The following is a 26,597-nucleotide window of genomic DNA, read 5'->3' on the forward strand; positions in this document are numbered from 1 at the left end:
TTGTCTCCATAAAAGGAAGAATTTTCTAACCCTTTTGAACATCCAGAAAATAGCAGCTTTGCAAGGTAGTGACTTTATCTTAATAAGGGATGTTAGAATGGCAGCTGGCTAACCAAACATCAAAAGATTCATGAATAGGATGGGAAGTTTGGAGAGATGACCTGATCCAAGATCCTTTCAGAATCAAAGGTTCTAATGCAGAACCTTAAGAAGGAAGTATTAGCACTTTTCCCCTTAGGCCCCATGTAAGTATTAACCATAGAAACTAGGTTAAAATTGATGATGCAAAGGTCAAATATGAAAGTTTTGAGGATGAAAGGAAACAAAAAGCAAAAGGCAATTTCTGTTCTCCTAGTGGTTGTAGATTTTGAGGATTTTAGTGATGTTTGCTAGTTTTTTCCAAAGCAAACCAAATCATTTTTTTCCCCCACCTTTAAGATGCTTTAGAGCCCTGGTGTGCTATCTTTCTCATCAAACTTACAGTCCTCTTAATATGTTGTTTTCATTTTAATATGTTGTTACATTTTGCAAGATTACTTTTTTTTAAAAGATTTTATTTATTCATTTGAGAGAGAGAGAGAGAGACAGAGACAGAGAGAGCACAAGCAGGGAGACAGGCAGAGGGAGAGGGAGAAGCAGACTTCCCGCTGAACAGGGAGACCGACAAGGGGCTCGATCCCAGGACCTGGAGATCATGACCCAAGCTGAAGGCAGACATTCAACTACCTGAGCCACCCAGGCGCCTCACAAGATTACTCTTAATTCAAATTATGCAACAGCATTTCAAGGAATGGCAGTCTGTATCCACATGTAGAAGAGCCAGCCCTGTGGAACAAGTAGTGTTTAAAGCTTATTAATTATTATATGAGGTAGCACCCATAAAATGCATGCATTGAGATAGCTTGGCTCTTCCCCACAATCAGTGAGATGAGTAGGCTGGGAATGATCATTCCTATTTCATCAGTGCAGAAACTGAGTCTTAGAGCAGCTTGCCTACCATGATTATGGGTGGACCTGGCACTTCTGACTGTTAGTCCAGTGCTCTTTTTAATTTTGTTTTGTTTTTTTTAAGATTTTATTTATTCGTTTGAGAGAGAGTGTGTGTGTGAGAGAGAGAGAGCACGAGCAGTGGGGAGGGGTAGAGGGAGAGGGAGAAGCAGACTCTCAGCTGAGCAGGGAGCCTGACGTGGGACTTGATCCCAGGACCCTGGGATCATGACCTGAGCTGAAGGCAGACGCTTAACCGACTGAGCCACCCAGGTGCCCTAATTCTGTTTTTAATAATAAAAGCTACTGTTCTTTCCTAATAGTGGGTTTAAAGACTAACTTAAATGCAGAACATTGTTTTTCTCTCTTAACTACAGTGGTTCTCTAGAGTAGGAGGGCAGATTGCTTTGGCCACAAACTTGGCTTTTAACTTTAATGCTGTTCCTAGTTCAACTTATGTACTAAAAATAGGCTCTAGCAAACATCACTGTTGATGTCTGATGATACTTGACCCTTTCCTTGAAATATTGATGTTAACACTCCAAATAAAAATCTTTTTTTTTTTTAAGATTTTATTTATTTATTTGACGGAGAGAGACACAGCAAGAGAGGGAACACAAGCAGGGGGAGTGGGAGAGGGAGAAGCAGGCTCCTCGTGGATCAGGGAGTCCGATGTGGGACTTGATCCCAGGACCTGGAGATCATGACCTGAGCCAAAGGCAGATGCCCAACAACTGAGCCACCCAGGCGCCCCTCCAAATAAAAATCTTAAGGATGTATACAGAACAATGTTTGTCAAATGGGGTAAATTTGACTGGGTACTGCAGCAAAATGCTTAGGAGCTTAGGCTAACTCAGAGAGATATGGGTTTAAATCCGTTAGGCCACCTATTGGCTGTGCATCATCATCATCTCATGGAGCCTCAGAATCTTTACTTGTAAAAAGGGGAATAATAATGAGATCTGCCTTTTTGGGTTGCTAGGAGGACTAGATGAGATAATGTGTGTAAAAGCATGAAAACTGTGATTTTCTTAAAAAAATTGTTTATTGTGAGTTATTATCCATTGTCTTTTACTCATTTTTCTATGGGGGTATTCTTATGTGTTTCCTATTTACTTTCATTGTGCTGTTTATACTCTGCATGGTAGGTGTTGAATAAAATCCTAATTAGTAGTATCACGCTGGACCAATAATCAGTAATAACTCAATAGACCAAGTGCCTCCTGGGTGCTCAGCACTGTGCTGATGTCTGAGAATATAAAGCTTCTTGGGGCACCTGGCTGGTTCAGTTGGTAGAGCGTGCAGCTCTCGATCTTGGGGTTGTAAGTTCCAGTTGGATGTAGAAATTACTTAAACATAAAATCTAGGGGATGCCTGGGTGGCTCAGTCGGTTAAGCGTCTGCCTTCGGCTCAGGTCATGATCCCAGGGTCCTGGGATCGAGTTCTGCATCAGGCTCCTTGCTTGGCAGGGAACCTGCTTCTCCCTCTGCCTGCCGCTCCCCCTGCTTGTGCTTGCGCCCTCTTTCTCTGACAAATAAATAAATAAAATCTTAAAAAAAAATAAAATAAAATCTAGGGGCGCCTGGGTGGCTCAGTGGTAAAGTGTCTGTCTTCGGCTCAGGTCATGATCCCAGGGTCCTGGGATCGAGCCCCACGTTGGGCTCCTTGCTCGGCGGGAGGCCTGCTTCTCTCTTTCCCGCTCCCCCTGCTTGTGTTCCTGCTCTGGCTGTGCCTCTCTCTGTCAAATAAATAAATAAAATCTTTAGAAAAAAAAAAAATCTAAACACCAACCACAACCACAAAGCTGCCTGAGACTAGGCCCTTGCTAAGAGAGACTCATCTACAGGTTGCTGTGGAGGCCAACCTGGTGTTTCAGAAAGCACTGCAGATGTTGTGTGAGTGTTGAGTGAGTCACAGGAAACCAGGCCAAGAAAGGTGGGTGGGACCTTGGTGGAGAGGGAACAGCTAAGTGAAGGCACAGATCTCTGAATCAGCAGACGGAGAGAGTGAACTGAAAGCCGTCATCAAAGTTGTAGTACTTGTTGGGCTAGTCATGTAACCTCTCAGAATCTCAATTTCCTTATCTGTAAAAAAGAAATAATGAAGTCTACCTACTGGTCATGATGCGAAGAGTCAACAGAGTAAATATCTGTAAAGTACTTGCTTGCACATCAACTGATACAGAGTGAGTGTTCAGGAAATGTTAACCACCGTTACCACCATGGGTAGTAATTTAATAATACCTTATAATTATGAACGTGTCATTCCAAGAATAATTCCTCCCCCGGTCGTTGGACTGCGAAGAAGGGTATCAGCATTCATAAACCACTCTTGAAGAGCTTTAAGACAAGGATGCCAGAGCTGGCTTCACAATCCCAGTTAAGCACCAGTAAGATAACCCCACGTCTGCGCGGGGACAAGGGTGCACCAGCGTGGAGACGAGCTCCCAGGGTCACGTGGCCCACGGCCCCGCCCCGGCCCTGGCCCCGCCCCGGCCGAGCCCGTCCCCGGCGGCTGCGGCTGCGGCAGTGGCGGCTGCGCCTGCGCAGAGCCGGGTGCGCTCTGCTGCGCTGTCTGCAGTGGAGGCGGCGCGAACAGCAAGGGGGAGGCGGATGGCTCTGCGGGGCCTGGCAGCCTCGGGGCCTGGCTCCCGCGGGCCGTTGGATGAGGCGGTGGCGGCGGCCGAGGAGCGCGGGGCGCCGGCCGTGGTGGTGGCGGCGGGAGGCACGCCGGAGGACAACGAAGAGGATGAGGGCCGCGGCCGGGGCCTGCTGCGCTGGGACGGCTTCTCGGCCTGGCTGCACTGCGTGTGTGTGGTGGGCTTCGATCTGGAGCTGGGCCAAGCCGTGGAGGTGAGGCCCGGCCGCACATTGCCCCTGGCGCCTCGTCCGGGTCCCCTGGCCTGGGCGGCCCCAGCAGAGCGTGTGGCCCGCGGACCCCGGCTGCCGCTCATCCGGGCGTGGCCGGCCGCCCCTCCGCCTGTCGGGCCGGGCTGCGGTCCATTGGCAGTTCCCGTGGGAGGATCGTGGGCAGTGGCTAGGGGTGAAAAGTAATCTCTAGGCCCCTCCTAAATACTTGTTGAGGTTCGTTTTTGTTTGATTTTGTTTTTAACCCGGTGTCACAGGAGTAACTAAAATGGTTAGCGGCACCCGGAGAAGGCTGCAGGCAGGATGTTGGGGACTTGTTGAAGACGCGAATAATGCCCCTGACATATGGTGAACTATAATAGCCAGACCTCACACAACCAACTTTTTAGACTCCGAGACCGTTTTGGCCATTTCCAGTAATTCTGAGAGCATTCCACTCAGCCTGAGCCGAAATGCTTATCTCAGCATGATTTTCTCCATTTCCCCCTTTTGTTCCTCATTTCTAGTATTTCTTTTTTAAATCATTTCTGTTATTCCTTGATGTTGCTTCTGAACAGTTGGCTTGAAAGCTGTTATCAAGATGAACATAGTTTCATAGTTCATCTTGCTTGTGAATCATTCAAGTTTTACATCTTTATGGTGCCTTATTGAAAGGCCTTCGAATGTTATTTATTCTTGACATTGTTTAGGGTCCCTTTTGTAGCATAAGACATGGCTTGTCATTGTATCCAAGGAAAACCTTATTAGAAGGAGGTATGTTTAGAAAATTTTTGTCTGTTTGTTTTGGTGATGATGACAGATTTTAATGAACCACCTCATTCAGACTTGAGTGGCATAAGTTAGCTATGAAAATTGGGCAGGGAGGTTTTTCTTAAAGCGAAGCTACTGCTTTTGTATTCAGCCTGTCTTCTCTGTTTTATCATTATGCAATTCAGTACACATTAAGTTTCCACTAAGATCTAAGCATTATGCTGGTTGCTGGGCATACAAATATGAACAAAATGCTTTAACCTGTATTTGTAGATTTAGACTACAATTTAGAGGGGAACCAAGAATAAATCACAGAAGCAGATAGGGCCAAATGCCATGCCTGGTACATAGTGGTATTCCATATGTACTTGATAGAATGAATGAATACATGAACAATTCTTTATCTTACTGAGGCAAACAACAGTTTCCAAAGACTTTGAATTAGAGATTTATAAGTCATCTATCATTTACATTGACATGTTAACCTGAAGTTATATATGTAGTAAAATACAATTTAACCATAAACCTCGGAGTGGGTTGTTGTTGATTGTATTTTAAAGTAACTGAAGAAGATCCTTGTAGACTCTCATCATTTGGGACATAATTTATAAGTATGTTCTTCTGACCAAATAAACAATATTTAGCATAATTGAGATGCTACAAAAAGGTGAATCATTAAAGGACTTATTTTGAATTTCATTTCCCATGGGATATGCTACTGAACAGTTTACTTTAGGTCAGTAGTTCTTGACTTTTTTTGCATCCTGGATCTTTTTAAAAAATATGAACTCCGTTACAAAAATGCTTGCTAATACAGAATTGTGTATATACTTCTCTGGACTATCTGGGGGTCATCTGTGGATCTTCTCTTCCACTGTTCCCAGATTAAGAATCACTGATTTTAGAAGGCATAGGATGAGGGTGGGGAAAATTCCCTAATAAAGGATCCAAAGAAAGATAAACACATTAAATGGGTTGCAACACAATTTTGCTTCGTTTTCGTGAGAAATGTAGAATATTGTACCTTGCCACTTTTAAAAGAAGAAAAAGGAACACAGATTAGTAATAAATATAATGAAATAGTTGAAAAATATATTTCACTTTTGTAATATGGCCCTATCCAGGCCAAAAATGGACAGGTGGGGTGGCTGTAATGGGACAAGAACGTGAACGTAGACTTTTGTTGGAGAAGTGACATAAAGTAGCTCTAACCCCAATTCCTATAATGCATAACCATGGAGACTCAAAAGGGAAATTAATTAAAGAATAGGTAAAAACTAAATTTGGACTATAATATCCTAGAAGCCACCTGTGACATCACATCTTTGAATTTTAGGGTTGAAAGAGATGTAAGAATCTGTTGTGACAGAAAGTACCATTTGCACATTTTAAACAAATGCATAAACAGTACCACTTGGTTCAGCTTAAATCCTTAACAAAGAGACAGTATAGCATATCAGTCAAGAACTGAGACTCCAGAGCTGGACTGCCTAGATTTGAGTCTGTGACTTTGGGCATATTACTATGCTTGGCTCACACTCCCTCTGTAACAGTACCTGCATCAGGACATTGCTGTGAGAATTAGATAAATTAATGCTGGTGAAACATTTGGAACAGTATCTGTGACTCAGTAAGACCTCTATGTAAGTCTGTATTTGGGAAGTATTGAAATTCCCTTTTTCATTTTCAGTGGAGAGAATCCTTAACTTGCTTTGTAAAGACAAGGCCTTTGAACCTTAATTTTCTCACTAGTGAAATGAAGTTGTGCTATTAGAAGCAATACCTTTTTTTTTTTTTTAAAGCAGGGGAACTTTTTTCCCTGTGTAAATAAAAATCTAATAAGGGACCTCAGTGGCTAACATGGTTGAGATGGGGCCTGTGTGTGTGTATTGGGTTGCAGACAACAGAAACTAAGCTATAGCTCGAGCAGAAAAGGAAACTTGCTGTAAGGCAATAGATTTTTCAAGATACTCAAGGTACAAACCTATTGGGGCTTCATAAAATGGCTAGAGCCCATAACTTGGAAGTCTCTTGCTTATGCTCTTGTTTTATGGGATTTTGTTCATGCTTCATGCTCCCTGCGACTTATTTCCTTAGCTTCTATAATCTTTATGGTAGAGAAGTTGCCCTTTTCAGCCCCTTCAATGAAGAGACACCAGAGGAAGGTACTCAGGCCTGGTTTGGGGCAAACAATCCCATGAAGACCTGTGTGGTTAGGGGAGTGGCCTATTTTGCATAAAATGTCTGTTAGGCCCTGTCCTTGGTAAAGGGGACAATGAAGGGTATCTTTTAAGTTGGAAAGAAAATACAAAAGGTGTTGACTATAGGAGGTGTACTCATCTTCTTCCTTTTCCCACAGAGTGGCCCTAGAGCATCACCACAGATTCCGTGTGTCCTCTGGAACAAAGTTTCAAATCCTCTGGATTTTATATACTCTAAGTCATTTCCAGCTATAAAATTACCTGATTATGTAGTAAAGCCTTAATTATCTGAATCCAGAATTGCCTCATTTATTCAAGTTTTTTTTTCCCTGATTGAGTAATAATATGCTCATTGTTGAAAACTTGGCAAGAAAGAAAATTATAAACATTAGAAAACATCACTCATAATTATACTAAGAAACAACTGCTATTAATAGTTGACATTTTCGTTAATGCTTTTTCTTTTTTACATAATTTCATATCTGTCAATTAATTTGATTGTTAGGAACAGAAACGCTCTCAAATTTAAGAGAAAAGATTGATTGTAAGGAGTCTCTTGGAACCCAGTTGCAGGAAGCTGGAATGAACCTCATGGGATTTGGAAAGCCTCAGGCTTTTTGCCTTTGTTTCTCAGGAGCTGTGTGGTCTTTTGTCTCCGCTTCTCTCTGCAAGCCTGTTCCATTCTCTGTGCTGAGGCTGGCTTCTTCTGCAAGGGTCTCAGTTTCTGCTCCCCAGTTTCTCTTGACTTTGGATTACTGTGATACTGATTTTAGCCAAACTCTACTTTTGTATTCTGGAACCAGGCTGAAGCTTAATTCAAATACTGGAGTATCTGATTGGCTCAGCATGGGTCAGGTGCTCCCTTTTGTTCAGTCATCTGTGTCAGGAGACAGCGTTTTGGGACAGTAGTGGCCACTTGTAAAAGGAGGGGACACTTCCAAAGCATGGGCTGGGCAGCAGTCCCCCAAACAGGTCTACAATCAGAGTCTGCTTTTTTTTTTTTTTTTAAATTTATTTACCTGTCAGAGAGAGAGAAAGAGAGCACAAGCAGGGGGAGCGGCAGGCAGAGGGAGAAGCAGGCTCTCCACTGAGCAAGGAGCCCGATGTGGGACTCTATCCTACTAGGTTCCTGGGATCATGATCTGAGACAAAGGCAGATGCTTATTCAACTGAGCCACCCAGGCATCCCCAGAGTCTGCTTTTATTGATAAACATTCTCATAAACAATTTGCCAGATCATTAAAGACTCTTCCTAAGTACAGTTTTATGGAACAATTTATTTAACCATTTTTCTTAATTTGGATATTTAGTGGTTTTTCTTTTTTCTTTATAGTGTAGAGAGTTATTTGCTACCAGTACACACATCTTAGAAATGTTTTGAATTTCTGAGAACCTCTAAAGATTTATTTATTTATTTTATTTATTTATTTGAGGGGGGAGGTTGGAAAGAGGGAAGGAGAAGAGGGAGAAGGACAAGTGGACTCTGCACTGAGTGTGAAGCCTGATTTGGGGCTCCATCCCACCACCCTGAGATAATGGCCTGAGCCAAAATCAGAGTTGGACGCTTAACTGACTGAGCCACCCAAACGCCCCCCTCTTTTTTTTTTTTTTAAAGATTTATTTATTTATTTGAGAGAGAATAAGAGAGGAATTTTTGAGAGCCTTTAAATCACATGAACTACACGGTGGAGAGCTTTTATCAAGAAAGGACGCTATATTTTGTCAAATGCTTTTTCTACATCTATTGAGAGGATCATCTGGTTCTTGTCTTTTATTTATTTATTTATTTATTTTTAAACATTTTATTTATTTATTTGACAGACAGAGACACAGCAAGAGAGGGAACACAAGCAGGGGGAGTGGGAGAGGGAGAAGCAGGCTTCCTGCGGAGCAGGGAGCCTGATGTGGGACTCAATCCCAGGACCCTGGGATCATGACCTGAGCTGAAGGCAGACGCTTAACTACTGAGCCACCCAGGCACCTGGGTTCTTGTCTTTTATAAGTGTGGTGTATCACACTGATTGATTTGCAGCCCAGGGATAAATCCCACTTGGTCGTGGTGAATAATCCTTTTAATGCACTGTTGATTAGCATTAAGGAGGGCACTGGAAGTAATGAGCACTGAATGTTGTATGTGACTGATAAATCACTAAATTCTACCTCTGAAACTAAAAAAAAAAAAAAAAGGATTATATAATTAATAACACTGCTCTAAAACTAAGAAAAAAATCACATGAACTTATAGAATGTCATAGGAAGTTGACATTTCTGTAATTTGAGGTCACCTCCTGAACCTCTCTAGTCCTTGATTTTATAAGAATTGAGGCATTGTTAGTAGCTTTTCGCCCTTGAAGGCTTTACCTATCAACTCTTTGGACAATTTCAGTCCAAAATTGAGGTTTTGGAGCATCCAGTTTTTTTTTTTTTTTTGGAGCATCCAGTTTAAGAGGGAAAGAAACAGCCCTTCACACAACTGCATTCCCTTCTCAAAAAAAATAAACAAAAATAAACAAAAATAATTTTTAAATAAATAATTTTTTTTAAATAAATTTTTTTAAAAAAGGGGAGAGCGTCTGGGTGGCTCAGTTGGTTAAGCATCCAACTCTTGATTTCGATGCAGGTCTTTATCTCAGGGTGGTGGAATGGAGCTCCAAGTCGGGCTCCACACTCAGTGTAGAGTCTGCTTGTCTCTCTCCCTCTTGTGAAAAGAGCACAAGCTGTGGGGTTTTGAACATCTGCTAGTTGTCTGATTTTTGGCCAGTTTCTTCAATTTTCTGAGTCTCATTTCCCTCAACTATAAAGTGGAAAAATAATATCCTTAGAGTGTTGTTGGAGGTACTAAGAGAGAGAATGCGTGTAAGAATTAATGCATGCCCAAATGTTGGTCCCTTATTATAGTGTCCTTGCACATTCAGTCATCAGTGTAGGACTGTTCTTGGCTATTTTCTTGCTCCAATTATTTTGCTTTAAATTGATTTAAAAAAAAAAAGCCCACAGTTTTGGATGTGAATCACAAGTACTTAAAGCACTTCTAGGGGGACAACTGGCTGGCTCAGTCACAATAGCATGCAACTTTTGATCTTGGGGTTGTGAGTTTGAGCCCCATGTTGGGTGTAGAGATTACTAAAAAAAAAATTAAATAAATAAAACAAACTTAAAAATAAAGCAGTTCCTGGAAATCAAGTTTATTAGGTTTCATTTGCTGATAATCTATGACAGCCTATTTGTATGTACATATAGATTGTATTCCACCTCTTGCTGAAAATAATTTCAGCCTAATTAATCTATAAAAAGCAGGACAGTTTATCATTAATATATTGTGTGAGTCATGATTTCATTTGGATTACTGATCTCAGCCCCCCCACTTATTTATTTATTTATTATTGTTTATTTATTTTTATTTATTTGAGAGGGAGAGAACACAGAGGGAGAGGGAGAAGCAGACTCCCTGCTGAGCAGAGAGCCAGATGGGGGGCTTGATCCAAGGACCCCAAGATCATGAGCCGAAGGCAGATGCCTAACTGACTGAGCCATCCAGGTGCCCCACACTTTAAAAGCAAACACACAAATTGAAGATGCAGCTCTGCTGTGGGGTGAAGGCAAACTTCTGTGCCATTTTTGAAGAGCAGTTAGGAGAATTGACTCCCCTTTTTCTTTTCTTTTTTTTTAGATTTTTATTTATTTATTTGAGAGAGAGACACAGCTAGAGAGGGAACACAAGCAGGGGGAGTGGGAGAGGGAGAAGCAGGCTTCCCGTGGAGCAGGGACCCGATGTGGAGCTCGATCCCAGGACCCTGGAATCATGATCTGAGCTGAAAGCAAATGCTTAACGACTGAGCCACCCAGGCGCCCCTCCCCTTTCTTTTTCACTTCCGCGTTTTGCTTATTCCCCTTTATCCCCTAGCGGGGTGGAGCCTGAGGTAGTCACTACAGTTTTCCTTATCTTAGCAAAGTTTCTGTTTATTTTTTTTGAGAAGGGTGAAGGCAGTTGTGTGAAGGGTTGTTTCTTTCCCTCTTAAACTGGGTGCTCCATAACCCCAGTATTTGATCCTCAGCAAGTTTACTGTTTTAATCAAAATGGATGTTTTGTGTAACTGTATGTTGCTAGACTGTCTCATTGAGCTATCAATTCAGCAGATATTTATTGGGCAACTACCATATCCAGACACTCTTGTGTTCTGGAGATAAAGCCTTGAATTATCCTCCCTTCATTGAGCTTCCAGTCTGGCATGGACGGTAGGCCATTAACCAATGGGGGTTATAATAGGAGTATTTGCAGGTACTAATAATGGCCTTTAAATTTCCTTGTGAACTTGGAGCACTTCATATTAGCTTGACGTAGTTCTGTGGTTTGAGAGTTAAACTTTAGTGATCTGAGCTTAGGCTCCCAGGTTGTACAAGGGCTTCTTCAGTGCTACTGATCTCTGGTTCTATTTATATAATCCCAATGTGGAGAAATCTGGGATGTTCCCCTCTCCAGTTAGTCCATTCACAAGTACTTTATGTTTTCTGTATTTACTATGATGAATGATGTGAAACATGGACAATTGTATCTAAACTTCACTCTTATTAATAAGAGAAATGCTTCATGGTCCATTCCATGTTCAAACTGATTACATTTTCCAGTAGCATAATTTAGTTTAGATCTTGAGTGAACTGGAATCTTAGACTGAGGCCCAGTCTGTGTTGGTATTGTGATGGTCAGGCCATTTTTTCCCACTTTGTAAACATTTTTATTGCAGTATAACATACACGTAGGAAAGCATATAAATCCTGAGTTTGATGAATTTTCATAAAGTGAGCATACCATTTCACTACCCTAGAGATCACGAAACAATAGTATCACTGCCCCAGAAATTTCCCTTATGTCCTCTTTCAGTCATGAGCCATTGCCCCTTACCCCCAGGCCCTGGCAACCACTAATCTACTTTCTCTGTGGATTCTCCTATTCTATACATTTCATATGAATGGAATCATACAACCTGTGGCATTTTTTTGTCTGGCTTTCACTCAGTATAATATTTTCAGGGTTCATCCATGTTGTAGTATATATCAGTACTTTATTCCTTTTTATGGCTGAATTTTATATCATTAAATGGAAATACGACATTTTGTTTATCCATTCATCATTTGATGAAAATTTTGATTTTTTTCTACTTTTTGGATATTATGAATAATGCTGCTATGAACATTCATTTATAAGTTTTTGTGTGAACATGTTTTCACTTGGAGTGAAATTGCTATGTAATAAGGTAACTATGTTTATTTTTTTGAGAAACTGCTAAACTGTTTTCCAGGGTGGCTGTATTTTCACATTTCCCTTAGTAATGTATGAGGGTTCTAATTTCTCCATATCTTGGCAGCACTTGTTCTTGTCTGTCTTTTTGATTACAGCCATCCTAGTGGATGTGAGATGTATCTTATTATAATTTTATTTGCATTTTTCCTAATGACTAATGGTGTCAAGTGGCTTTTCATATGCTTATTGGCCTTTTGTATATCTTTTTTGGAGAAATGTCTAATCAGATCCTTTACCCATTTAAAAATTGGGTTATTTGACTTTTTTATTGAATTATAAGAATTCTTTATATATTCTGTATATTAGACCCTTATCAGATACATGATTAGCAAATAGTTCCTTCCATTCTGTGGGTTGTCTTCACTTTCTTGGTAGTGTTCTTTGAAACACAAAAGTTTTAAATTTTGATGAAGTCCAATTTATGTTTTCTTTGGTTGCTTGTGCTTTTATTATGTCTAAGAAACCATTGGCTAATCCACAGCCATAAAGATTTATTCCTGTGTTTTCTTCTAAGACATTTGTAGTTTTAACTCTCACATTTAGGTCTTTAATCCACTTTGGGTTACTTTTTATATATGATGTGAAGTAGAGGTGTTACTTTTTTTAAACCTTATTTTGATATAATTTTTGGCTTACATAGTTATATAAGTAATTCATTTAGCTTTCTCTGAAGTTAGCATTTTACATAAACATAGTACAATAATCAAGACTAAGAATTTAACATTGGCATGATACAATTTACTAAACAAGAGTTTATTGGGATTCACCAGTTTTTCTACTAATGTGCTTTATCTGTTTGAAGATCCAATCCAGTTTTCTACATTGCCTATAGGTATCATATCTCCATAGTCGTCTTCTATCTGTGGAGTTCCTCAATCTTTCCTTGTCTCTCATGACCTTGATACTTTGGAATACTGTTTATATGTTTTGTAGTATGTCTTTCAATTTTGTTTTTTCTGGTACATTGTCATGATTAGTCTGAGGTTATGAATTACTGGGAAGAATACCCCACATATGGGGGTACTTGGGTGGCTCAGTCATTAAGCGTCTACCTTCGGCTCAGGTCATGATCCCAGGGTCCTGGGATCAAGCCCCACATTGGGATCCCTGCTCAGCAGGAAGCCTGCTTCTCCCTCTCCCACTCCCCCTGCTTGTGTTCCCTCTCTCACTGTGTCTCTCTCTGTCAAATAAATAAATAAATAAATAAAATCTTTAATAAAAAAAAAAGAATACCCCACATATGATGTGCCCTTCTCAGGACATCATATCAAGAAGTACAGGATGTTAAAATTAAAATGTGTCATTATTGGCGATTTTAACCTTGATCACTTGGTTGAGATGATGTCTGCCATGTTTATCCACTATAAAGTTACTGTTTTTCTCTTTGTAATTAATAAGTGTTTATTTTGTTAGAGATTGAAACTGGGCAGTATCTTGTTTTCTAAACTTTGCCTGCTAATCTAGCGTCCATAAGTGGATCTTACCTGCAGCAATTATTATTCTGGTGTTCTAATAGTGATTTTTTTATTTTCCTTATTCTTATATTTATTAGTTGGAATTCTTTTATGAGAGTTGTCCCTTCTCTCTCATCCATCCATCCATTTATCTATATCAGTATGGACTCAAGGATACTTATTATTTGGGTTATAATCTAGTACTATCATTATTTGTTTTGTTAATCAAATCATTCCAGCTTTGAGCACTGGTACCTTTTTAGGTTGGCTCCTTTGTCCTTTAATCATGCCCCCCTCCTTTTTTTGAACTTTTCCTTTCTGGCACCACAAGATGCTCCAGGCTCATCTTGTATTTCTCCTGTCCCAGCCCTATAATCAGCTACCTCCCTAAGAAGTCCTGATTCTTTTTATTGCAGAATGGTATTTAGCAATCAGCATCTCAGTGTTAGGTGTACTTACTGCTACTGGGGTGTCATTGCTTTATTTTTCGTATTAAAAAGACTTTTAAAAGAGATATTATATTTAATTTATCTTAAAATATTTTCCAGCCAGTTTTTAAAGATTATATGATACATAACCAGTTGAAAAATGTAGACTCGTCTTTTTGCCTGTAAACAGTTTCCATTTTCAGTTTGTAATGAGTGTTATTATCTAATCTTTGAAGACATAATTTTTTTAAAAATATTTTATTTTGGGGGCACCTGGGTGGCTCAGTTGGTTAAGCATCCAAGTTTTGATCTCAGTTCAGGTCTTCATCTCAGGGTTGTGAGTTCAAGCCCCGCATTGGGCTCCATGCTGGGTGTGGAGCCTACTTTAAAAAAATTAAAAATAAGTAACTAAATAAGATTTTATTTTTAAGTAATCTCTGCACTCAATGTGGGTCCCAAACTTATAACCCCAAGATCAAAAGTTGCACACTCCACGGACTGAGAGCCAGCCAGTGTTCTTATTAGGTTTGGAATTAATCCTCTTTTTAATTATGTTTTGATGATGTTTATATGTGAGTTAATGTTTATGTAGAAGATCAAGGCAGGCCTGGGATGGCCTGGGATGTAGTCTCTGCTGGGCCTGAGATGCGAGGTAGGGTTGTGCAATGGAAACAGACACTGAGTGACATGGCGAAAGGCAGGCACCCATTCACAGATAAGTGGGATGCATGGCAGGCATGAATTTTTCCCATGTCCAAGTGGTAGCAGTAAGTTAACTGGTGTTCCTAATTTTCTTTCTCCTGGGACCGTAATTACTCCTACACTGAGGTGGGAATGTTAGGGTGTGCAGGGGCAAGTGGCAGGTAGACATACCTTTGAAGAGAATAACTTGATTTAAAACATTTTGTAATATTATTTTCCAGTAGATACATTAATATTTTTTCTGGGGTACTTTTTTCCTATTACATCATGATGTGAAATATTTATGCTATGTCATCATTTTTAGGCCTTAATAAGGATATCAAATAAAACTTACTTTTTCTTGGCTTATTACCTGGCCACCTCTCCCTTATTTCTTATAACATGGAAGATCTTAACATAGGTAACAGAACCAGGGTGACATTAGCTGATGCTCTCTGTCCCCCTTTGATGCCTCCCAGGAATGCCAGTGGCCTGGGGGACAGAGATGCCTGGACTTGAGCTGTGGAGAGAGGAAGCTTCAAGCGGGAGGCGTCTCCAGGTACTGGGGCCAATCCACAGTTGATTAATGCCTGTATAATTATCAGGAGCTAACTGACTAAACTAACATTGATTGCCCATACTTAAATTTATACTTTTTTTTTTTTTACAAGATAAAGTATGTACATAGATAATCTAGTAACTGTGGCAATTTGTGCAGTTTGAGATACTTGGCAGTGGTTATGTTTTTAAAAAAATATTTTACCTAGGGAGTTTAATTGAAGTTTTAAAATTAAGTGTGATTTTTTTTCTATTTTTGATCTTAAGTACTCTGTGGACATTTTCATACCTATAGCATATAAAGATACATTACTTCTTTTTGAATATCGTATCTATTCCAAAATAAAACACTGGGCAGTCCTAAGAGGGTACATTAAAATGAAATTCTAGAATAGTTTGACAATCTAGTACAGAGTTTTTAAAAGGCAGACTTGATAGGTTATGTAGTTCTTACATCTTTTTAGCTTACTTATATATATATAGCATACATAAGCCCCTTAAATACACACACACAAACACACAGATATCTATACACATGTTATATATATTTAAGGTACTCATATATATGGGTAAAATTTACCAACATTTTTTTCTATATTGTCATGCTGGTATTTTAAACCATAGGAAACCAAAGTCCAAAGGAACCACTGTGAAGTCTTTATGTAACAAAAAAATGAAATTTTGTATATTTGCTTTTGAGTTCATATTTTAATTTCAGGAAAGAAAAATCTGAAGGGCACTCACATAAAACTGAGTTTAGAGTCTAAGATAAAGCTATTACTACAGGCCACTAAATTTACCAATATGATAACTCTGGTATAATTTACATGTAATGAGATTTTCATAAAATAAGGCTAAATAGGTTATAAGTTTGCCATTTCTACTTTAAAGGTAACAAGGTAAAATGGTCTCAAGGTGAAGCAAGGGAGATCTATGTACGTGTGAAGAAGAATTACATATTATTAAATATTGAGTTGTTGAACTAATTTGAGGGTATATCCACTTACTGAAGAAATATATTTTTAGTGTTTACTATGCAGCAGAGACTATTCTAGGTGTAAAGATAGAGTGGTGAACAAAACAGACCAGATTCTTGCCTTCATGAATTGTGGAGACAGAGGTTAATTTAGGTAGGTCAGAATGTGAAAGCAGAGTAAGTAGAATATTCGCTTTGGTGTCATTCTCTATTCTAGAAATGGTAGATGGTTTTCATGTAATGTATCAGCTCTCTAGACCCTCCCCACAGCCCCAGATTGAGAAAGATGATATGCCACATCCTAGCTAGCGGGGAAAGAGGGCTGTGATTGCCCAGTAATGATCACTGCTAAGGGTGGAGTGGAGAATGGTGGCTTGTGTACTTTGGAATCAGACAGGCCCAAGTTCAAGCCCTACCTCTGGCACTTACTAAACAGGTAAACTTCAGAAGAGTTATTTAACTACTATGAACTTGCCCCCTCTTCTGTAAAGACAGGGAAAATGGACAGAATTGTTGTGAAAATTAAAAACTCCAGAAGATGCTCATTAAGTATTAGTTCTCCCCATCTTTTTTCTTATTTTAGTTTTCTTATATATACAAAGGGGATACCACTATTGGCCTTGTCTATTATTGTGAGGACTAACTAAGTGAAAGAAATGTGTGAAACCACTTTAATACGGTTTATAATGTGATATTACTATATGCTATATCTGGAAATGGAAGATTATTAGGCTCTTGGGCAGCTGGGAAATGGGAAGAACTCATGAATTCTTCCAGAAGTGGGAAGTCATGGATCCCGACATTAGCAACCCAACATTAACATAATTTAGCTACTCTTTGTGTTGTTTTCTCCCTTTTGTTATCAGCCACTAACCTGCTGCTCTTAATCTCATTTCTTCTTTACATTCCCCAGAGAGTCTGGATTGGTCCACTTGAGCACTGGTATTCTTTTGGGCAGAATTTTCACACCCAGCCACATCTAGGTAGTTGGTAGACTGGCCTGTAGAGTTGCTGCCTTTGGGTCTGGTGTTTACTAGTGCTTATTCTGACAGGAGCTGTTCTGGCCTATTCTTGCTTCCTTTGCAGGGGCTATGGGGCAGGAGTTTCCCTCAGAAGGTGGTTGTGATCACTACTGACCTGTCCTAAGAAAATGCAATGATTATTTAAAGGGATTGGAGGAAATTAGGATAGACTTTATGGTGGGAGATAGTCTTTGAGATTTCTTAAACTATGGATAATTATTTTCTCCTTTCAATTTTTCTTTGAATAAGTAGCTGGTGATTCACATTACTTCTTAGAATCGATTGAAAATCATTATTTCTTGAGTAGCACCCAGCTGATCAAATTCTCTTTAGATTTTAGGTTTCCGAAGAAAAGACTCAATAAGCTTTAAGTTATTAGTAATTCATGTGGTAAATTTTCTTGATAAACCAAGATTTCACCATTCTTTTAGAGGTAACTTTGACTCAGAAAATTATTTTCCTAATGTAAATCCCACTTAGTTCTCCCAGCTTCTCCCATGTGTCATTATTGAAGTTTGTAAACTATTTCTTAAAACTTTTGACCATAGCCAACTGGCATTAGAAGTACCTGCTAATGTCTATAATATATACTCAGTATATTTGTCTAATAAGATTTAATTCTTTTTCTTCCAGGTAATTTATCCTCAACATTCCAAACTTACTGATAAAGAAGTAAGTAAAAATATTGCTTCATATAGTCTGCTATTATATTCTATTTGTCTTTATTGGTGTGTGTGTCAGCATATATAGCTTTTGTTTTCTTTTTCAGAAAACCAATATTTGCTATTTGTCTTTTCCAGATTCAAATTCAGGTAACTATTTTTCATGTGGTATTTTTTTTTTTTTTTAAGATTTTATTTATTTATTTGACAGAGAGATGCAGCGAGAAAGGGAACACAAGCAGGGGGAGTGGGAGAGGGAGAAGCAGGCTTCCCGCGGAGCAGGGAGCCCGATGCGGGGCTCGATCCCAGGACCCTGGGATCGTGACCTGAGCCGGAGGCAGATGCTTAACGACTGAGCCACCCAGGTGCCCCTTCATATGGTATTTTTGCTGAATTTTATACTAAGGATATTGATTATACCTTAATATATGAAAATGGATTGAAATAGAATATTAGAATGCAGACTCAATTTCAGCCTAACAAGTCATTGATTGCAATTCTTAGTTTTATGATGCCAGTCATGTCTTTTTGATTTTAGTTGGTTCAACTTTTAAATAACTGTTATGTTGTAGTGAGGTAAAACATCAAGGAGCAATAAACTGTTGCAATAGTGAAGAGATCGAAAACCAGCAACATTGGTATGTTTGGATTTATAGTAAGTAGTTTACTTTCAGTTCAGGATTTGGAAGCTTACCAAGAACTCTGTTAAAGCAGTGAGTTAAAAAAAACACACACACACAACAGGGTGAACCTGGTTATGAAGCATGGCCATCAATTACTTGTAATAGTTTGTGTTAACATATGTAAAGCACTTGGAATAGTGGTTAGCATATAAAAAGCAACATGTGAGTGTTTGCTATTATTACTAAGCTTGGTTTTGCTGGTCTTTTTCAAACTCTCCCTTTGTGTGGTCCTAATTGTTGAAATCTTTCAGGTTACCCCTTATATTTCCCTTTCAAAACAGCTTTTCAGGCTTCTAGTGACCAGAACATTCCACATCTTAGACCACACACAGTTAGAACCCTATGAAGCAAAGGCACTCCAGTTCCCTTTCCTTTTGTGGTTACTTCTAATATCCTGTTACTTTAGTTCAGTTAATCTGATTTGGGAGATTTGACATTTTAATTTTTTTTTAAAATATTTTCTCCTTACCTTATAAATGCTTCCAGAGTTCTTTCCTATACATTTGCAACTCAGCTTTCAGGAATTATGTAAAAAAGAAATGGTGTCTTGGTTTAAAAAAAAAAAAAAAAAGCCTTTGAGAGATCCCAGTAGGGCTTTTATTCTAACCTGGAATTATTGGAATCTCTTAGCATGTTTGCCTATTAATGAAATAATGATAGAGAGGTCCTATAGGATCATTCCTCATTTCCTTACTAAGTCCACACATGTAGTTCTGAATATAGTGAGTGTTGGATTGGACTTCCAGGACTCAGGGTAAGCTCAGTTGTATGCACAGGATGAACTGATTTTATGTGATTGGAGGCATGGTGGATTACACTGAACACTCTTCTCTTTCAGATCACAGCTGGTTTTCATGGCTTTTTTCCTCCCCGCATGATCTTCAAGGTTAAGAAGCTAATTACATGGTGTTTGGATAGCCTTTTTTATTTTTAGTTTTGTAGTCAGTCTCTCCCTGTGTCCCTTTTTGTTAGAAGTGTAATCCATGTAAATCAGAATTTGTTCAGTATTTTAGGCACTTGAGTGACGTACAGATGTTTTGTAATGCCTTCCTTATAAGCTGCACATCAAATGAAGTAGGGTTTGTTTTACTTTAAGTATGGTGGATATGTAGAAATAAAATTGACAAAAGGTCTTAAAAACAGACATCTTGCCATCTTAGGAGATGAACATTAATCTAGACAACAATAGGCTGTGAGTTTTATATGTATTTGAGAGTGCTAGTCTCAGTTGTGATTATCCAGTTTGTTTCACTTATATATTTATGAAATGCGTGTTGGGATTCCTGTGCCAACTTTGAAGTGGATTTAATTTTTCCCAAAATAGCTGTTATTGTTATGGAAGGAAATCCAGGTACGTAGAGTAGTCTTTAGGAAAGAATCATAATCTAGGTTTTATTTCCATGGTGCACACTTTAAAAAAGTAAAACAAGATTTAGACTCTCTGGCATACAGATAAAGAAGAATGCTTTTGGGATTTCCAGTGGAATGACTTGCCAATCCTCCATTTCCTCCACCTGCTATCCACACAGACCTTTAGATCCTGTGACTTTCCTCACAAAAAAATTTTGGTTTGTTTTTAGGTTTCAATATCTTGTTGTATTTGAGTGACTTTTATCTTTAGGAGCCAAATTTTGGATTTTAAGAAACAGATATATAGCATCTGGAAATGCAAGGAATGCTGAATTTTGTGAAAAGGAAGTAATAAAACTCCCATAGCCATAAATCCCTATCCACATGGCTCCATTCTCAAATCATGGGTATGCTGTGAGAACTTTCCATTGACCAGCTGCACCCACAAGCTGTATAGAATTGGTCAGGAAGATAGTTCACCAGGTCAAAAAGGCTTTAGCCATGTTAGCCTTGTCAACTGAGGTAAATGGTTCCTGTTTTATGTTTCAGGGGTCTGTCTCTTCACACACTGAAGGTTACTAAAGAAATATCAACTGCTTATCTGTTCTCCATCCTGACCTCACCATTATCATGATAGGAAAGGAGACGTTATAGATTCACAACCAGATTTTTTACATTTGCCATGCAGAAAATGATATCCAGGAAGGGCAAGGCACTCCTGATACCCTACAATCTCATCAAAATAAATCTGTATTGTTACTATGAGCCATTGCATTTTCCTGCTCTATCTTATTAAGTGTCTCAGAGAAATTAGTGTATACTTCTCGGTGGAATTTTCTTTCTTTCTTTTCTTTTGTAAAAAATATTTTAAGTTTTAAATTTTAATTCCAGTACAGTTAACATACAGCATAGTATTAGTTGCAGGTATACAATATAGTGATTCGACAATTCTGTACTTAATCATTGCTCATCAATGTAAGTGTATTCTATAATCCGCATCACCTATTACACCTATCTCTCTACCCACCTCCTCTCTGGTAGCCATCAGTTTGTTCTCTATAGTTAAGAGTCTGTTTCTTGATTTGTCTCTCTCCCTCTCTTTTTTCCCTTTGTTTTGCTTCTTAAATTCCACATATGAGTGAAATCGTATCGTATTTGTCTTTCTCTGACTTATTTCACTTAGCATTATACTCTCTAGATCCATCCATGTTGTTGCAAATGTCAAGATTTCATTCTTTTTTTATGGCCGAGTAATATTCCATTGTGTGTATATAAATGTGCAAGATGTGGTATGTGTGTGTATGTGTGTGTGTGTATACACACCATATCCTCATTATCCATTCATCTGTTGATGGACACTTGGGCTGCTTCCGTATTTGGCTATTATAAATAATGCTGCAGTAAACATAAGGGTGCATATATCCTTTTGAATTAGTGTTTTTGTATTCTTTGGGTAAATACCCAGTAGTGTGATTACTAGATTGTAGGGTAGTTCTATGTTTAATTTTTGAGGAACTCCATACTGTTTACCACAGTGGTTGCACCAGTTTGCATTCTCACCAACAGTGCAAGAGGGTTCCTTTTTCTCTACATCCTCACCAATACTTGTTGTTTCTTGTGTTTTTGATTTTAGCCGTTCTGACAGGTGTGAGGTGGTATTGTGGTTTTGATTTGCATTTCCCTGATGATGAATGATGAGTGTTTTTTCATGTCTGTTGGCTCTTTTTTTTTTAAACAATACTTAAATGTCTTCTAAAGGGAAAAATTGAACCATCAACATATACATCTCTTGAACTAAAACAATGCTAGAAGTATTTTCCATTATCTCAGTTTCACGTGTTTTCCTTATTTTTAAACTACTGTAACAAGTAAAGAAACTGACTTCACCTATCCTCCAGTCCCCTGTGTTTCTTTCCTCCACCACCAAAGAAATATTAATTTCTATGATTACATTTAGGTTTATATACTGAGTTGCTTTTTAAAAACTTAAACATATCAGGTTTCTGCTTCCTTTGTTAAGAACTTCATGTGCTAAGGAAATATGAGTACTTCTTTGTATAATAGTAAGTAATAAAATCTTGAGCACATTTCATATTTAGTTTAATCTTATTAGTTCTAAATATAATAACCAGGAAGAATTTCAGTGACAAGCTACTTAATATGTCTTTTACTTTTTAAGACTCTTTATGGTTTTTTGTAATTATTGCCAGACAGTTTAGGTAAAGTTTACATGTTTTAAGAGGTTTGCTAGAAGTGATTAATGTTTAAAAACTTTATTAAAAACTTTTTAAATTAAAATGATGAAAATAGTGAATCTATTACTTGGGGACTTCCTGATTCTGCTATATTATGTCTTTTATATTATGTCTTTTAAAAGAAACTTCTCATTGTGAAATGTAAAACACATACAAGGTCTAGAAATAGAACATTGTCAGCGCCTTAGAAGCCCCCTCATGTCCCCTCCTAAGCACTATTTCCCATCCCCTCCAAATGCAACCACAATCCTGATTCTTAGTGATAAGTGTCTTGCTTTTCTTTATACTTTTATCACCCAACCATGCATCCCTAAACTCTGTAGTTTAGTTTTGCCTGCTTAAAAATATATGTATATGTGTGTGTATATATATGTATATATATAAAAATGGATTTGAACAGTATATGTTCTTTTGTATTTGGCTTCTTTTTCTCATTATTATGTTTGTGAGTCAACATTACATGCAAACAGTTTAAAGATTTTTTTAATTAAATGAGGGAAATAGGAATAGGAAAAATAGTAAAGAGACCTAGGAGTTAAGGTGTATGTTTTGCTAATGGCTTTACTTCTAACCAGCAAAGATGGCTTTGGACAAGTCACTTGAACTCTCAGGATCTCCTGTTTTTCTCTAAAACATGATAAAATGGGTTTAAACAATTCATAGGACCTTTTTGGCTCTAACATTTGATGAATCTGGATAAAGAAATGTTATACTATGCTATTCTTAATTACTTTCATTTTTGTTTTCATTAGGTTGTCTTGGAGATACCCAGTTTTGTTTTAGATTTCGACAATCTTCTGGGAGGAGGGTGTCACTGCATTGTCTCCTGGATCATTATGACAAAGATTTACCAGTTTACTTAAAGGTTGGAAAAGTAGTAATAGAAAAATGTCCATGTGAGAGGAAACTTTAGAACTCAGCTACCTCTTATAGCATTCAGAAATATTTTGTTTTTATCTTATTACTATATTATACTGCTAGATTTCCTAAGTGAGTCCATTTTATAAGGATTCAGCATGTGAAAGAAAGGGACTTTATAAAGTTACTGTTCTTGAAACACATAATGCTGTTGTGAAGTATAGAAATTGATTAGAATGTTGAGGTGATTTTCCTTCAATTTTTAATAACTCTTTGCTTAGATGTGGAGTTGTGGTGGTATTATACCAGTAAATATCACTCAAGTTGAAGATTCCCTACTTTATGATAGAATTATAGTTGTCTCATTTTGATTTTTTAATGAGTTTGTTTTACAGTTATTATTTATTAAAGACAATTTTAGCAGTTCAGGTGATTTCAGAGGTAGGTCTCTGTTTGGTATTCCACATTTCCATCTCTAACTGCGTGAGGAACATTTCCATCTGGATATCCTATCAGCACATCCAGTATAACATCATTTGCCTGAAATCAGCATTTACAGTTAACCTCCCTGGTTCCATAAATGACAGGAGCCCTCTCCCAGTTAGCAAAGATACCACCTTCGAAATGTCTTATAGCCATCTACTCCTTTCCATGACCTTTTGATATTGGTATTGACATATTCTTTCAACTGTTAATAATAGCTACTTTTATTGGAGCTTGTTATGTTCTAGGCACTGTATTAATAAGTATGTGTTATCTCATTAATTCTCCTTACAGTGTTCTGAGAGAGTTCCTTGTGCAAATAAGGGAATTGAGGGCTGTTGAGGATAAGAAATTTGCCCAAAGATATGCCATCTTTTGTGGGGTTTTTTGATGTATTTTACACAGTGTTGCTAGCTAAAGTATACATATATATTATATAAAAATAAATATAAAATGACTATGTTGCTTAATGAATAAAGAGCTAACGATAGTACTGTTTCCTCATCCTCACTTTTTGGGCCTTCCAAAGTAAGACCTTTACCTTTCCAATTTCCAACTTTATCTCCTTTCTATACAGGTGCCTTATTTTAGCCAAACTGAACTATTTCCTGAGGTAGCTTGTATTTTTCTATCTCTCCTTATTTTTGCTCAAACTCCTGGCTCTCTAAACCTGGAATGTCTTTGTCTTTGTTTAAATCGTATCCATCCTTTGATGCCCAGTTTAAAAACAGCTGCCTCCATGAAATCTTTACTGATCCCCATAGACAGAGGTAATCTCTTCCCTCTTGGCCTCCTTGTAACACTTTGTGCTTTCTATATACCCGCCTTGAGCTTTGTTTTTATCCCTCTTTAGATTATGAGCTCCTTCAGGAACTGTATCTGAAGCATCTTTTAACTTCTCTAACACAATGCCTTGTTCAAAGTAGGTGGTCAATAAATATTTGAGCAAAGAGTAACAATCCAATTAGGAACTGGGTCAAAGTTTATTTCATTACGATACAAAAATTTCTTATGTTTTTTGGAATGTAGTCACTTTCTTTTTTTTTTTCTTAAGATTTTATTTATTTATTTGAGAGAAAGAATGAGATAGAGAGAGTATGAGAGGGGGGAGGGTCAGAGGGAGAAGCAGACTGCCTGCTGAGCAGGGAGCCTGATGCGGGACTCGATCCCGGGACTCCAGGATCATGACCTGAGCCGAAGGCAGTCGCTTAACCAACTGAGCCACCCAGGCGCCCTGTAGTCACTTTCAAATTATATTTTGATAAACATTTCAGTGTTTCATTTTTATTAGGTAAAAATAGAACTGGCTTTGTAAGATTCAGATAGGCACTTAACTCCTTTTTCTCCCTCTCTTGAAATATTACATTAGGATACCTCATTTTATTAAGACTGACCCCTAACTCATGCTTGTAGGCACAGTTAAAAAATATATATATACAGCATTGGGGGAAACAGAATTTTATTGTTTCCTGACTTCCATTAACTAGTACAAATATGAATAAAGAACATAAGCTGAGTAAATTATAGTGGGAAAAATCTGACTTCAGTACTTTAGTTATAATTATTTCCCCTTTGGGCAAGCTAGCAGGTTTTTATCTGCCAGTTAGTGTCATGATTATTTGTGTTGGTGGAAAAGCATAACTAGCTCTTTGTATACCTCATATTTCAGTTCAGGTTTATAAAGGAGCATGATGATAATAATAAAGGATGGCAATATGTTTTTTTTAATTTGTCACTTCTTTCATAGAAGGATCCTGCTTATTTTTACGGATATGTGTATTTCCGACAAGTTCGAGATAAAAGTCTAAAAAGAGGCTACTTCCAGAAGGTAAATTTCGTATACACTAAGGGAAAATATTTTTATATTGTGGCTAGAAAAATAGAAACTGTAAGGATGAATAGTTTTTAAAGTCTTTGATATTTTTTCTTTAAACATACTACAACTTATATTTTATTTTTGTTTTTTTAGATTATAGACACCTGTCCCTAGATTTTTAACTAGTATTGAATTTTGCCTTTCTGCTATCTCTGTGCTAGATTCCTGGCGGTAAATTATAGATGTTGTTTGAAACTATCAAAAGCCAGAAGAATCTGCTTAATTGTCACATTTTGTAATAAGGGAAAGGATAAACAGATGATTGTAGTATTGTTACAACTAATAAAAGCCTGCAGTATCTTTTTTAAACCGATAAGAGTCAGTAAATACACTTTAGCAACATCTTAGTCATTACTGTTTCCACTCTAAATGTACGGTCATTTTATTTTCTTAAAAAAAAATTAGGGGCACCTGGCTGGCTCAGTCAGAAGAGCACACAACTCCTGATCTTGGGGTTATTTGTTCAAGCCCCATGTTGGCTGTAGAGATTACTTAAATAAATAAACTTTTAATAAATTTTCTAACCACCATTTTAAAAAATTTTGGTTCTGATTTAATCCCAACTAACAGGGACACGCCTTTACCTTTTGTAACTAGAATGTGCCTTGACTACTACTTGATATTGGATGGAAAAGTAAAAAGTAGTTTTCAAGAAAAATAGATAAAAAAAGATTGGTATAGGGGCGCCTGGGTGGCTCAGTCATTAAGCGTCTGCCTTCGGCTCAGGTCAGGATCCCAGGGTCCTGGGATCGAGCCCCGCATCGGGCTCCCTGCTCTGTGGGAAGCCTGCTTCTCCCTCTCCCACTCCCCCTGCTTGTGTTCCCTCTCTCGCTGTGTCTCTCTCTGTCAAATAAATAAATAAAAAATCTTAAAAAAAAAAAAAAAGATTGGTATAATCCATATCCGAAGTGATCCAACTATAAAGTCACAATTTCTTTTTTTTAGATTTTATTTATTTATTTATTTATTTATTTATTTATTTATTTATTTCAGAGAGGGGGGGCATGCAATAGGGGAGAAGCAGAGGGAGAAGGACAGGCAGACTCCATGCTGAGCGCAGAACCTGAAGCGGGGCTCAATCCCAGGACCCTGAGATCAGGACCTGAGCTGAAATCAAGAGTTGGATGCTTAACTGACAGAGCCACCCAGGCACCCCAAGTCACAATTTCTAAGTATATGGCTATGACTATTGAAGACTAAGATACAA

General features: G+C 38.1%; 1 protein-coding gene across 1 annotated transcript in view; it reads left to right on the plus strand.

Annotated features, from left to right (window-relative positions):
- The first annotated feature begins 3,553 nt into the window (after positions 1-3,553).
- The window catches only part of DENND6A (DENN domain containing 6A), a 57,429-nt gene continuing 34,385 nt past the window's right edge, over positions 3,554-26,597 (plus strand). Inside the window, exons 1-5 of the mRNA XM_021695020.2 lie at positions 3,554-3,839; positions 17,857-17,895; positions 17,993-18,035; positions 22,926-23,038; positions 25,262-25,342. Of these exons, the coding sequence (XP_021550695.1) occupies positions 3,600-3,839; positions 17,857-17,895; positions 17,993-18,035; positions 22,926-23,038; positions 25,262-25,342 (516 nt within the window). The 5' untranslated portion in view covers positions 3,554-3,599. The remainder of the gene's footprint in view (positions 3,840-17,856; positions 17,896-17,992; positions 18,036-22,925; positions 23,039-25,261; positions 25,343-26,597) is intronic.

Source organism: Neomonachus schauinslandi, chromosome 1 (genome assembly GCF_002201575.2).
Source record: "Neomonachus schauinslandi chromosome 1, ASM220157v2, whole genome shotgun sequence".
Taxonomy (NCBI): domain Eukaryota; kingdom Metazoa; phylum Chordata; class Mammalia; order Carnivora; family Phocidae; genus Neomonachus; species Neomonachus schauinslandi.